Source organism: Trachemys scripta, chromosome 2 (assembly GCF_013100865.1).
Source record: "Trachemys scripta elegans isolate TJP31775 chromosome 2, CAS_Tse_1.0, whole genome shotgun sequence".
Lineage (NCBI taxonomy): Eukaryota > Metazoa > Chordata > Testudines > Emydidae > Trachemys > Trachemys scripta.
This window is the reverse complement of record NC_048299.1, coordinates 46,821,096-46,835,341: the sequence shown is the minus strand read 5'-3', so window position 1 is coordinate 46,835,341 and position 14,246 is coordinate 46,821,096. Positions and strand designations below refer to the sequence as shown.

At 38.0% G+C, this 14,246-nt stretch overlaps 1 protein-coding gene across 3 annotated transcripts in view; it reads left to right on the top strand.

Annotated features, from left to right (window-relative positions):
* Nucleotides 1-14,246, top strand: part of SLC25A13 (solute carrier family 25 member 13) — a 128,219-nt gene that overhangs the window by 105,340 nt on the left and 8,633 nt on the right. For all 3 annotated transcript variants that reach the window (XM_034760496.1, XM_034760497.1, XM_034760495.1), the window contains one exon: nucleotides 3,924-4,064. In XM_034760496.1, the coding sequence (XP_034616387.1) occupies nucleotides 3,924-4,064 (141 nt within the window). The remainder of the gene's footprint in view (nucleotides 1-3,923; nucleotides 4,065-14,246) is intronic.

The following is a 14,246-nucleotide window of genomic DNA, read 5'->3' as shown; positions in this document are numbered from 1 at the left end:
ACTAAGGATACACTTGTGATTTCAGATAGGGGACTGGGTTCTGTTCCTGGCTCTGCCACAGACTTGGTTTGTGACTTTGAGTATCTTAGGGCTTGTCTACACTGGCAATTAACAGCGCTGCAACTTTCTCACTGAAAAAACACCCCCCTGAGCGCAGCAAGTTGCAGTGCTGTAAAGCGCCAGTGTAAACAGTGCCCCAGCGCTGGGAGCTACGCCCCTCGTTGAGTCAGGCCGCAACCACACAAGGCACCTTAAAGCGCTGCCATGACAGCGCTTTAGTATTGACAGTGTAGACTAGCCCTAACTTAAGCTCTGTTTCAAATTCCCTATTAGTAAAATGAGAATAATGATACTTGCCTGATAGGTGTGTTGTAAGGAAATGGCCTTTAATGTTTGTGAGGCTTTCATATTGTAGAAAAGCTCATCAATACTAAACAAGTAGAGAATGGTTTAATTAGGAAGTATTCTGGCCTTCTACACATTAGCCCTTTCTCCCTAAAATTTCCCATCATTGGCATTAGGATAGAGCAGATACCAACATTCAAGACTAGGTGAACACCACACCCAGTGTATGGTAGTGCTACCACTGGAGCTGTATCAGTGCTAGCTGGTGTCGATACAGCCTTAGAATTTTAGCTGGTGAAGAAGGCGTGTGTTGGAAAAAATGTACACAAACGCATCTTGAACCTTTTAGTCAAGTACAGTCTGGCTCAAAATTGTGAATTGCTAACGGTTTGGGCTTTTGCAGCAGGGTACAGCTGCTATGTCTTTGGTCAAATCAGTATGCAAGGTAAGCTCAGCACATGACAAAAGTTGTAAGATATTTTGGGGGGGTTCTAGTTAATACTATTAGAGAGATTTTCTTGGACTTGCCACTTGAAGCTGTTTCTACAGAATAGTCTGCCTTTTTCTTAAAACCTTCCATATGGGCAGGATAAACAAGTAATCACCATTTGGCTTTTGGGTTCTCGGTAATACTTTGCTCTTCTAATATCACCTTCCATGTGCAGACCTCAGAGGGTGTGTCTGCACTGCAATTTAAACACCTGCGACTGGCCTGTGTCTGCTGACTCGGACTTGTGAGCCTCAGGCTGGAGGGGCTGTAAAATTGCAGTGTGGACATTTGGGCTCAGGCTCCAGCCTGGGCTGTGGGGCCTTCCCCTCTCACGAAGTCTCAGAGCTCAGGCTCCAGCCCAGCCCAAACATCTACAGTGGCTAAAATGGACCAGCTGCAGGTGTTTAATTGCAGTATAGAGATGCCCTGAGCGCTTTACAAATATAAGCAAATTAAACCTTCCAGTGTGAGGAAGCTAAGTGGTAGAATCCCCATTTTGCAGATTGGAAATTGATACAAAGGAAGGGTAAGTGCCCAGAGTCACTAACACTTAATTCTGTATGTGTCATAAGTGGCTATGGAACTCTGAGACTTGAACTACAAGACACAGTTTTGTCCCGAATATATATATATATATATACACACACACACACAGAAAGACACATCTGCTTTATACATATATTTCCTTGTTCCTCAAAAGTGAATTTGTATCCTTGCTCTGGCATTCAGATTTACACTTTTCAGTATTTTTTATGGATTTGTAAATTACTCAATACATTTTAGTGAGTTTTCCTCATCCATTTTCAGTTTTATAAATTGAACTTCCATTTTGTCATCATCTTTTGGGTTTTGATATTTGGTTTCCTGTTAGTGAAAATAAAAGAAATATGTGTACATTCAGTCAGGACACAGTGAACTGCTAGGAAATCGGGTGTGGAGAAAAATGTGGAGAAAAAATAGTTTATTTTGCATGAATGTAAATCTGTTCATATATGTGGAATGAAGTTTATTTGATTATTCTTCGAACAAAGGATTGGGAACAGTCTGAATGTTAGTTATAGTATACCTCTTTTTTAAAATCTTTGTTCTAGAAGAACAAATGTCTTTAAAAATAAAGTATGGAAAAATTACATAAGATTGTGCCAAGGGCTGAAGATTTATGTAAAGCAGGAGCACTGACTTATAGTTAACTCTGGAAACCAAATGGCGAAGAGAGAAGGGGTTAGGCTTAAAATAATGTTTTTCAAAGGAGATCTGTGACAATGTATATTCACAAATGAATATAACACATTGCATGTAGGATTTTTCTCCTCCTCAAAATGAAAAAGGACCTAATTGCATGTAGGAATACTTAGGATGTGCCTCATGAAGTGAAGCTTATGTAAAATAGCAGTTTATAAATCGCCATAAAGGCTTTCCAGTAATTCTGATTCCTGATTTTTTGGGAGGTGTGTGGATGGGGAGGAAACTGTGATAGCAGCAGATTGGCTGTTTTATCACTAATATTTTGTTTGAAGAGTATATCTTAATAAAATACAGAATTGAGGTCAATGTGCATGCTGAAGAATTTCTGTTGTCAACAGGAATAGCAGTTTTATGCGTACCAGTATTCTGGTTTGGTAGAAGCAGCTAAATTATGCCAATTTGAAAGTCAAAACCAGTTGAGCTGCACAAGAGCATGCTTTTTATGGTCAAAATAGGAAACATTTGGGATATTTTGGAGGTTATGTAAAAACTTTAATTTGTAACCACACAATATAAGAGCAGTCTAAGTGGTAGGCAAGAATAGTTGCATATGCCATTTGCTGTTTCTCTGGTGTATTAGTTAAATAGCATTACAGCACACTTTTTGTTGGAAGATGGTTAATGTGTGCCATTATTAATTTTAAAAAACCGCAACCTCTCCTCTCCTCTCCCCAAACAGGTGCCCATAGTGCTTCAGATATGATACTTTTTCATTTATGGCTACTTTGATTTTGCTATTTCATTCTAAAATATTATTTTTTTTGGCATTAGTTTTTGCTTTTCATGCAAATGTGGTTGCATACCTGGTACTGGAGCAGGATACAATACTTTTGCTGTATAACTAAGCAAATAGATATGTGTTGAAAAAACTGCCTGCAGAACTTTGGATTTGAGTGAATAATATTGCTTCTACTTAATTTAATGTAATACTTTTTTGTAATTTTGATGCAAGAATGAATCTTTAACAAGATCTGTCTATGTAGTCAAAGTGAAAAGGCTGCATGCTGCAGTAGTTATCATGAGTAAGATTAACAGAACTAGTTAAGACCCTAAAAAGGGAGTCCATTTTAAAGACCATTACAAGTAGTTTAAATCCATTTGTGAGATTTAAATATATATATATATATATAAATAAATCCAGTTTACAAATAGAGATTTTTTGTTAAACTTCTTGCAGTGCTGCAAAATAACTAAGATTTTGCAACAAAATAATGATCCTGTGTACAGATAATGATGTGCAGATTTCTGAAGACGGACTAAAATGACATTTGATAATATTCAAATTTGGGGGTCCGTAACTTCTTAACAGCACAGGAAATTCACTGCTCTAAATTCATATGTTCTCTGGTGTTCTGTGAACCAGTGCCAAAATTGTGAGAGAGATTCTGCCAGACCCTGCTCTTCAGTAGCATGTTTAAGTACTGGCAGGCAGATCTCAGTTTCTTTACTTAGTTATTAATTCTTCCTTTCATTTTATTACTTGCTTTACAACGTTCTTGGCTTGTCAGTATTGTGAAAATTGATGTTGCTGAATGTTTTCTTCTAACAGCAACTGAGCTAATGTCTGTACTGTAGTACAACTGAGCTAGTGTGATGTACTGTAATGTTCCTAACATCTCTCTCTCTCTCCTTCTCCATTCCTCATCCTCCACACTGAGTGGGGGTAGGTGTTTTACCTTGTAGATTGTAATGCATTAATTACTACTAAAAATCCATAATTTGTAATGGCTTAGCTGACTGTACCAGGAATGAAACTTCTTTCTCTTGAATGTTGCAAGATCTTCGCCGGTCATAGTTTCATGTGTTCGCATGTTCATCTTTCCCCTTCCCCTTTTACTTTCAGGCTGGAGGTTCTCAAGTAATCTTCACAAATCCACTAGAAATTGTCAAGATCCGATTGCAGGTGGCTGGAGAAATTACCACTGGTCCACGAGTTAGTGCCCTCACTGTATTACGGGACCTAGGCTTTTTTGGCCTCTACAAGGTAACTTTTTATTAAATGTGAATTGAAATCCAATACTAAGAGCCTCTGTAAACAAGAGACATTAATTTTAGTAGATTAATTCCATCATGCTTAAGAAGGTTGATGTGCAAATATGATCTGTACAGGACTCATCTTTGATTCTTTACTGCTGCATGAGATAGCTATATCCTTATCCTTTACTTAACAAAAGGATGATATGAAATATGTACCCATAATGCATAGTCCTAGATTTCCCCCCCCCCGCCCCATGCACACACACACAGGGGTAGAGGTAGAGATATGGCAATAAAAAGCATGGAATGTTGTGGCCCTCTAGTGTTCCCTGCATATACCTAAACAGAAAGGCTGTAGAATGATATATGCATTCCAACCATAGCTACTCACAATGATATGTCTTTATCTAATGTTGTGAATTTAGAATTATTGAAACATTGTGAATGTAGAATTATTCAAAACTATCCGATCAGATTGTCTGCTAGCTTAAATCGGTATAGCTCCTTTGACTAGAATGCACTGGTTTACTTCATGCATCTAAGTATCTAACCTAATGTCCTACCCAAGCTATAATAAAAATTAACTGTTTTCCAGAGTGTAAATCACTTGATTTTAAATCCACTTTTGAGGTGTTAAAACATAGAGACTCACTTTTTTTTGGAGTTGTGGGTTTGATCTGTTGCTACGTTTCACTTACCAGCTTATCCAGACGTTATAATTCATTTTAGTGATAAGCATTTAAGTGCCGTATAAAACTAGTTTAGAAATACAGACAACAGGAACCAAACAGTCTGGCATAAGGGCAAACGCCATAGTTCTCTGGCAAGTTTTCCCTGCCAGATTAACAGACCAGTTAGTAGAAAGGAGAGGGATGGGATTGTTTATTTTTATGAGTGGGCACAGAGAGCCCCGCACTGTAGCCATTACCCATGCGAGCAATCCACACTCAAGTGAGTAGTCAGTTCTTCTCAGTTTATGCAGATAAGGGCAGCCAGGTTGGAGTTTTTGTAGATAAGCATAGAAGGATAGGACATCTCGTTGTCCATAACATTAAATGTCATGTCTTAACAAGTTTAACCACAGGGCAGAAAGTAATGGCTATATTCTAGTAGTTCTCAAACTGTTTTTTCCATTCTGCAGTCTACTGTGTACAGAAGCAGGATTGACCCCCTTCCTACTGTACATCCTTAATCCAGTGTTTGGTGGCGTAAGGCAATATTTCTGTGTATTTTTTGTAGTGATGCAGTTTTAAACTGAAACAAAAGACAGCATGAACACCATCTGAGTACTGAAAAAAAAGTGCCACCATATTTACGTGTCATTTCCATTTGTAGTCATACAGTTCTTAAATTGTTCTGTTAACATCACAATGGAGAAATTGGCATATGTGAGTGGATGATGTATGTGTGTTTTGGCCTGGAGAGTAGTGCAGACATCTGAATAGGACTTAATTGGGAATGGTTTTTCCCTCTAAATTGACTTGCTAATTTTTTGGCCATCTCACTGTAGCTGATCCTATTGTATACACTCCCAATAAATGACATCAGGGTGTTGCTTGGGGCCAAGGTTACAACTGAAAACGTGGCTGTAGTAAGAATTCCACGTCCCTAAGGCTATACAGGCTTAGAGGACAGGTAGTGAACTTTACATATTCTAGTTGAAATGAATGAGAATTATGATTAGAAAGAATGACAAATTACTTGATTAGAGTAGAATTTATAGATAACTTTTCTGAGCAGCCAGTGCTAGTTGTTGAATGCAATTGGTTGTATTCTTTTTATTTTAAATAACATTATAGTCACAGGTCATTGTCACTTTATTTTCATATCTTAGTGTAGAAGCTTAGGAAATATTTGTTTGCGAGGCACAGAACTTTTTGTTAACAGCTTATAATGATAATTTCCAAATGTAATTTTGTATCTGAACATGTACCAATTTTAATCACAGATTATGCCGTTACTGTGCTAAATATTCACTTGAGAGACAAGCTTTATCCACACTGTGAAAGCCACAGAAGCCTATTTTTTGTCTCTGATTTTGTCCTTTTATACATTTGTGGAATTCAGTGCCTATAAAACTTGACAATCCTGGCCATCAAAATAACACTTATCCACGGAACATATACAGTATAAACAATGAAGTAAAGCTACTCCAAACTCCTGCACCAGTCTGCCTCACCTGGACGTGGAGAGACTTAGGGGTGAAAGTAGTCATCTTCTGAATTTTCTTTTTCTTAAACAGACAGCACAGATAAAACTGGAGTGAGATCAGTAACTCACTTCACATAAAGCACCAGTCAGTCATCAGAAACTACTGCCCCAAAGTATATACCAATCTGGAGTGAATTTTAACCAGTGACTTGAACTGAAAGACACTATTCTTTTTTAAAGCTATATAGATCAATTAGCAAACTATTTTATTAAATTAAGTAAATACAGCAGTTGAGCATCTAAGTGATATTAAGTGCTCTAAATATTTTTTTTTAAATATCTGAGTGAATATGGACCCCACAGTGCTAACTAATAAAATGTTAGTACCTTGATAAAATATCTGTTTATTTTTATAGAAATTACTCTAATGGGGGTAAGACAGATCTTCCATATTTTGAACTTGTTTGTTTTATGCTCAGTGTCCTTGCAAAGATAGTTCTATGATTAAAAACTCTGTCCCAAACTGTGATTTCCTTCCTTTAGTAGGTATAAATCAGACCCCACCCTGCTCTCAGGATTGTAGAAACACGAGAAACATTTTTCTTGGATGATGACTTGACCTTGTGTTTTTAAATTGTAGAGTACTTTAACAGGCTGACAGAGGTTTGTCTGGAGTTCATATAAATATTCAGTCTGTTTAGCAACCAATTCTGGTGGACGGATGCTGTTTAGGACCGATGAATTTATCATCTAGATATAAACATTAGAAGCCATCTTTCTGACAGAGTGAGCAGACTTTGCCCCTCATGGGGTCTTAGGTGCCAGACATCTCTTTTAGAGGCTTTAGTTAAGCCTTTCAAGGAGCATCCACTCTGGTTCTAGCCATGATGGAATGTAGAACTACCCTTTTGCTATTTGCCCTATTGAGCTCTGACTTCTTTGTATATGGCGGTATCTCTTTAGGTTTCTGTTCCCCCTCCCCCACCTCTTAACAGACAGATAAATCTCCATCCATCCTCAATAAAGTTGATGAAGAACTGAACCTGGCTCACCTAGGGTTGATAAATATTGCCATCTTACATCTAGCAACCCTAAATTCCGTACATCAGACTGTCAAGCTGCTAGTAATGTTGCTCAGGGCTAAATGCTACTGTAGGCATGGATCTGAGTGGGGGTTGAAAGGAGGAGTGGCAACATCATGACACTGCTCCTCTTTCCATTTGACCCTACAAGAGCCCTTCCTGAGTGCTCTGGAGTGGGGAGGAGATGCCCATTCTCAGCTGAATAGTTTCCCACTGCTTTGCGTCATGTGGCATCATAGAATAACTTCTTCAGTGTTAATTTACTCCTGCTTTCTGAACTCTCCTGTCCCTAGGGCCAGTGGTAGTGCATCTGGGAAATTTGAAGAAAAATGATAGTTTAGACAAGGTTAAAGTGGGTTAGTATGAGACATTGTAGCAGTAAAAGTACCATTGTCCTTTTGTGGATTTTTCCTGCGGAAAGAGACAGGATTCTCTGTGAGTTTCCACTTGCAGAGTTTCCTTCCAATTGTTCTTTTGGGGGTGGGGAAAATGGGCTCCCTCCCACTCCCATTGCATTATATGGCAGAGGGGTTGGTCCATGGAAAACAAGAAGCTACCAGAGGCTCAAACAACTATGTTGAAACTGTTTAATGTTTGCAAAATGATATTTTTTTTCAAAAAGGGGAATGGATACCTTAACTAATCTTTTCAAGTATGATGGATGAGAACAGTCATAGTACTTATCAGTCAGTTAGTCCGTCTGTAAGTACAATAATAAACCTAAAGTATTACTTGTCTGTACAAGGCTAACTTTTATATTGGGAGTTCAAAATCTTCTTCCTAAAGAATAGTCCATCAGTCTGCTGCATGCCAGCTTTTCAGTTCCTCTCATGCTGTTTTGGTACTGTATTGATTTCTGGACAGCAAGGAAGAATCTGAAAGATTTGCATTGATTCTTCTTTCTTTAATCAGAAAAAAATGTGTACGTATCAAAACTGGCCTATTTACAAAAGACCCTATACTTTACATATCAGTTATGCAGGAAGAAGTCTCCTTATTAGAATTTTGCCTAAGTACACCTCTACCTTGATTGAACGCTGTCCTTGGGAGCCAAAAAATCTTATCGTGTTATAGGTGAAACTGCATCATATTGAACTTGCTTTGATCCACTGGAGTGCGCAGCGCCCCCCTCCTCCCCCCCGGAGCCCTTCTTTACCGTGTTATATCAGAATTCGTATTATATCAGGTCACGTTATATCAGGGTAGAGATGTAGTGACTGAACAAGGACGTCATGATTTGGCTCAGTAGGAGTTTTTTTGTCTGACTGTATCACTTAAGCATACAGTGAATTCTCAACAAATGCATAATATTCAACTGAGAATTGAACTGGAACTAGAGAGCAACAACATTAGCGCATCACATAATCAATTTCTTCTTATACCTTAGAAATCTAATATCTCCATCATGGTTCTTAAATGTAGAGATTTGCTAAGGAGCCCAAGTACTAAACTAGGCAAGATAAATTACCCTGTGTATCATGGAAGAATGTGTTTTCATGATTTGAAACTTTAGCTAGGAACCAGAGAATCGTACGTGCTAATCCTATCTTCACCATAAAGATTCATGCACAACTTGAAAAGAACCCCCATTATTTGGCCAAATTCCATGTATTTTTGTGTTCATTTCCAACTCTGAAACAGTTTTTAGATCCTACATTGCCTGCTAGTCTAGTGTTTACCTGCACAGTTAATGAGAATCGCCTGGGCAGAACTAAATATGAATGAGATGAAAGAGGAATCTGAAGCCTTTGTTGTCCTACTGTATAATTTTAAACCAAAAACAATTTTTGAGGAAAAAATGCTACATTCTGATTGGATGTTTAGTAACCTGATCAGATAATTGACATTCTTTATCTAGTTTTTTTTTACAAATATATCTTTGTGATAAGAAGTGTAAAAGTGTGTTTTTGTTTTGTTTCACCAATAAGAAGCAAATCTGGTTTACAATCTGTTATTGGTCAGAAAATTCCATCATTTAAAAAAGGTTGGGTTGACACTCCTTACTTATTTAAAGCTACTAGGCAAATATTTTTCTTTTTATATGAACTTTTGAACTACTTGTTTCACGTTTTAGAGTAATTATTCTAGAATATCATACCGCTCATACCACCTGTTCCTTCGAGGAGGTAAATATTGTGCCCCTTATATTGAGCCAGTTTGTTTCCTTAGTTGTCTTTCAAATTCTTCTACAGCTACCAGAGGGGGGTGTTCTATGGATGGCAGTTATTGTGAGAAAGTAGCTTGCCGACACCAAAGCGTACCCAAAGCAGAGAGAATACTTACTTATTCTAACCCATAATATGCTATTTAATACAAATAGAAGAAAGGTAAAAGTTGGTTTTGTTGGGTTAGTGTCTTTAACGGTCTTTCTTTAATTTCTGGTTTATTTTAATGGTAGTATAGTAGAACTTATACATCTCACAGTAAAGAGTTCTGGAGTCATCTTACAAGATTCAGCAAGGTTTACAGTCTGTCTTTCACTTTATAATACTCAAACTTATTTAACACAAAACATTTAATAAAATAATCTTTTCATTGCAATATATCAGGATGTAGCTCCTACATATTATTACACTATTACTTTGGATAGTGTTTTGTTGGGTGTCTTGTTACCTAAAGATATAACAAATAACTTTGCATTCAAATATTAATTGATGAAAAAATAAATGTTATGGTCCCATTTTAAATATCAAATATTAGAATATATTTAAGTCAAATTCTTATAAAAAAAAAAGATATTGCCAGCAAAGGTTTGCGCTTTAAGTGCTAGAATTTAGTACAAAAAAATTCCAAAACTCTGCACTGCTTAATTCTTGCCATGTTATGGATCGGTTCTTGGGGAGTTGAGACAGGAAGCCTGATCTCCGCTAACATGTTGTATAGATTTTTGAAAAAGCAGTGGTATCACAAATACACAAATTGTGTGTTCACAACAGTGTAATAAACATATTAAGCAGGAATATTTAGTAAAAGTTAAAGGGTGTTTACGTAGAGTGCTCGTTTTCACCCATACTAGTTCTCATGTCTGAATACGCGCAGTTTGAACAGTTGTATTAAAAATAACAAAAAAGAAAAAGGAAAAGATCCAACCCACCGAGTAATGGTGATAATTTTTATCTGGGACTTAGCAAAGCATTTGAGATTGGTACTTTTCCCCCTCTAACTTAAATAGCTAAATGCATACAGTTGTGTTTATTGGTTTAAATATATATATTAGTTTAATCCAATATGATTTTAAAATGAAGGAAATTACAGCCCCCCAAAATTGCTATGTCTAATTCTGTAATATGGATGGTAGCCGGCTGACTCTTAACCAAAGAAGTGCTACTTGGGGACTGTTACAGTTTTGAATCTGAAGGGTTAAGTTGCTAGTAAAATGAAGAAGAATGCTAAGGGATCAAGAAGTGACATGCTGCCTATTGTTTGTAGCTATAGGATCAAAATAACAATTATACATGCCAAATAAATTCTAAACCTGCAAGGTAGAAAAAGAGGGGGTGGCTGTAAGTACAGGTGCCAAAAGCATTAAATAACCCTCTTAGACAAGGTGCACCACTGTTGTCTTGAATACTTATAGGTCCCCCCAGTCTGGCATTTTCCCCCCTGCACTAGACAATGTGCATTCACTGCAGGAGACTAGGTTAAGCCTGCGTCTCCCAGACCTGCTGGCTCCTTGTGCCCAACCCGACACAGAGGTGCCTTTGTGAGTATAATTACCCTCCCCTTGTAGTAGAAATAGTTTATTTAGAGCCTTATTTGCAGGTAGGGCTGGAATAAGCAGGAATTAGCATGCTAAAGAACTGCCTCAGCTCTGACTTGGATTTGTTTATCAGAATCCTCCGGAAAACCAGGGATGCTTTTTCTCTATTGGTTTGTTCAGCGAGATACTATCCAAGATTAAGAGCTTTAAAGTCATTAAAGAGATTGAAGATGGGAGCCAACTGGCAGTTGCATTAGGGAGGCGCATGTTGCGGTGTGTAGGATCTCCCAACAATTTCATGCCTGGCAGGGTCTGCGCCCTGGTTGCCAGAATAAACTCAGGCGGATGATCCTAACAACTTGCTGAGGACTGATTAAAACTCTGTTTGGCTTTCAGCACGTTGTCCACATCAAAAAGGTGTGAGAAGTAAAATAAATGTTTCTTTAGCATTTCAAGATACTGTGGCCAATCTCCCTAAGCCTTCCTAATTGGCCTAGGCTGGTTGCGGATGATTAACTTGAAGTTAAATGAGGCCTGCTTTTAAACATGCTTTCCCAGACTTTAAACAGAATGATGAGAGGAAACTTTAGACTGTTGTGATATTGGAACTGAGCCAAAGTGGGTTATTATTAAAGTGGATCCAAGTTTTGATCCAACTTTGTTTACACTTAAGCCAACTTAGTTGACAGACTTTCTCTCTGTGTACCTGAATGCATAATATTGGGGATATTAAAAATATGCTATTTCCATCTAAGAGAGTGCTATAAGTAGGGGGAAAATATTAGCAGTTCAGAGTGAGTGAAGAGTTGTTTGTAGTTGTAGCGTATTAATTTCCACAAGTTATTTTAATTATGTGGAGATGTGTCAAAGTATGAAGGAAAAGAAACGCAGAGGAAAACATGCAGGCTGTTTAATGATAGCACTACAAAGAAAATAATTGCAATAAACTCTTAAGGCAAATGCAATATGGAGATTTGCCTTGGGAAAAGAATGTTTAAAAATAAAGCTTTAGGGAAACAATGTTCATATTGCAAAATATCACTAGCTAGAGAGCAATCGTTTCTGAATGTTGCCTGTGAGATAAATGTAACCAGAGCACACACTTGGTTGTTGCAGAATGTTGTCTGTTCACATGTAACTTTGTTTAAAAGGGAGTGTGGAAATTCTATGCGAAGATTAAAGATCACCATAAAACAGGCTTCTGCTTTCAGCATATAACAGGAATTCTTGTGTAGATAGTGATGTACACTAAATACCTTTGTACATCCTAAACAAAATACATGGGTTACCAGGAACTCTTGAGAATCCAGCCCTATCCAGTGCTCACTGTGTAGGATGTCTGCTGGCACTAGTCAGCATCTCACTAGCAGCGGTGTTCCAACTTGCATTAGTCATTGTTGCAATGTTCTCTGACCACTACACCCACACCGTATTGCCAGGAAACCTCCTCTCTTTTCCAGGAACTGATTTTGCCAATACACTTCCTGTACATCAGACTATACTTTCTCTAATACAGATTTTTTTCTCCTTTCAGTTATTCTGACACCTTGGTGCGTCTGTATATTTGTCTGCTAAACAGCATATACTTGTAACAAGTAATCAATGTTATACAATATTCCAGCACAGAAAAACTCATCTAATATGTTCAGGCATATCATTAGATTTCATGAGATAAGTGCAGATCAGAGACTATTTACTCCGTTAGGCAGAGGTTGACTTCTGAGAGAGATTTCGTCTTGATTTTCCTGTCAGTCTTCCTAACATAAATATCTGAAGTAACTCTATTGAAGTTACCACTTGTAAAACTGGTGTGAGAAGTGATACTTTAATAATGGCTTTGGTATAAGACTCTAAATAACCCCAACAGGCTAGAGGAGCAGCTTGGCACCTGTTGGAAGGATTGTGGCTGAACCAAAAAAAGGTCTACCCTGAATCTGGAAGGGTAGAGAGCCCAGGGCGGGAGACACAGGGGTCCTAGCAAAAATTGTGAACAATCTTTTACCCAGGAGCGCCGCCAGCTTTTCTGCCGTCCTAGGCAGTGGAAGGTCCCGCCCTGAAATGCTGCCCCCCCACAGAGGCGGCGGAAGGTCCCACCATCACAGTCGCCGCCCCCCAAATTGTAGTGTCCTAGGCGACCGCGTAGGTCGCCTAATGGGTTGCGACAGCCCTGCTTTTACCTCTATTTTTCTCTTCCTGTCCTTCCCCTCTTTCCAAATACATTAGCTGTTTGTCGCCACACATTCCTTCTAATCACAACCTTGGTCCTTGGTGTTTTCAAACTCTTTGCTGGATCTCTGTTCTGAAGTTCGTATGCAATTTCTTATTGCAGTTGCAATGTGGGCATTGGCATGTGCCTAATTTTCATTGACCATCTGCAGAAGCTATACACCGCTTCTCATCTTGTCTGACTTTTACTTTCATGCTTCTGAAGAACTCCCGTTGTCTGCTACTGCCCCAAAACTTTACTTGCTTTCTTCTCTTCTTTTAAACAAAACGATTATTTTAGAGAACATAGCAAACAATACTTCAGATCTTAAACTCCATTGGGTTTTCATATCAATTAGGCATATGGATAGTAAGGCAAATTATTTTATCAGCCAGTGCTGAAAATCATTTGTTTTATTTTTTTTTTAAATCTACAATTAATATAGTCCTTGTATTTTCCTGCAAATGTAAAAAGCATGTTTTGTGTAAGAATTGTGATTATGGGCACATTATCACTCTTTTGTAAATGAGAGCATGTCTCATTATCTCTCCGTCACAATATGTTTTGTTTTTGTTCAGCAGTTACATAGTCTATTGCAGGGGTAAGCAACCTATGGCATGCGAGCTGATTTTCAGAGGCACTCACACTGCCACTGGTCCGGGGGGCTCTGCATTTTAATTTAATTTTAAATGAAGCTTCTTAAACATTTTAAAAACCTTATTTACTTTACATACAACAGTAGTTTAGTTATGTATTATAGACTTAGAAAGAGACCGTCTAAATGTGTTAAAATGTATTATTGGCACGCGAAACCTTAAATTAGAGTGAATAAATGAAGACTCGGCACACCGCTTCTGAAAGGTTGCCGACCCCTGGTCTGTTGTCTGTAAATAGGTTGGACTACACTTATTTCTATGGAGTAATTATTGTAAATGGGAAGTTCTGTGGTGAAGACCCAACCTGTGACTTAGGACTTGTATTAAACTCATCCTGAATCTCATGCAAAGCTGGATGGCAAAAATTTCAACTACTTTTTGTTCTCTAAAGAAG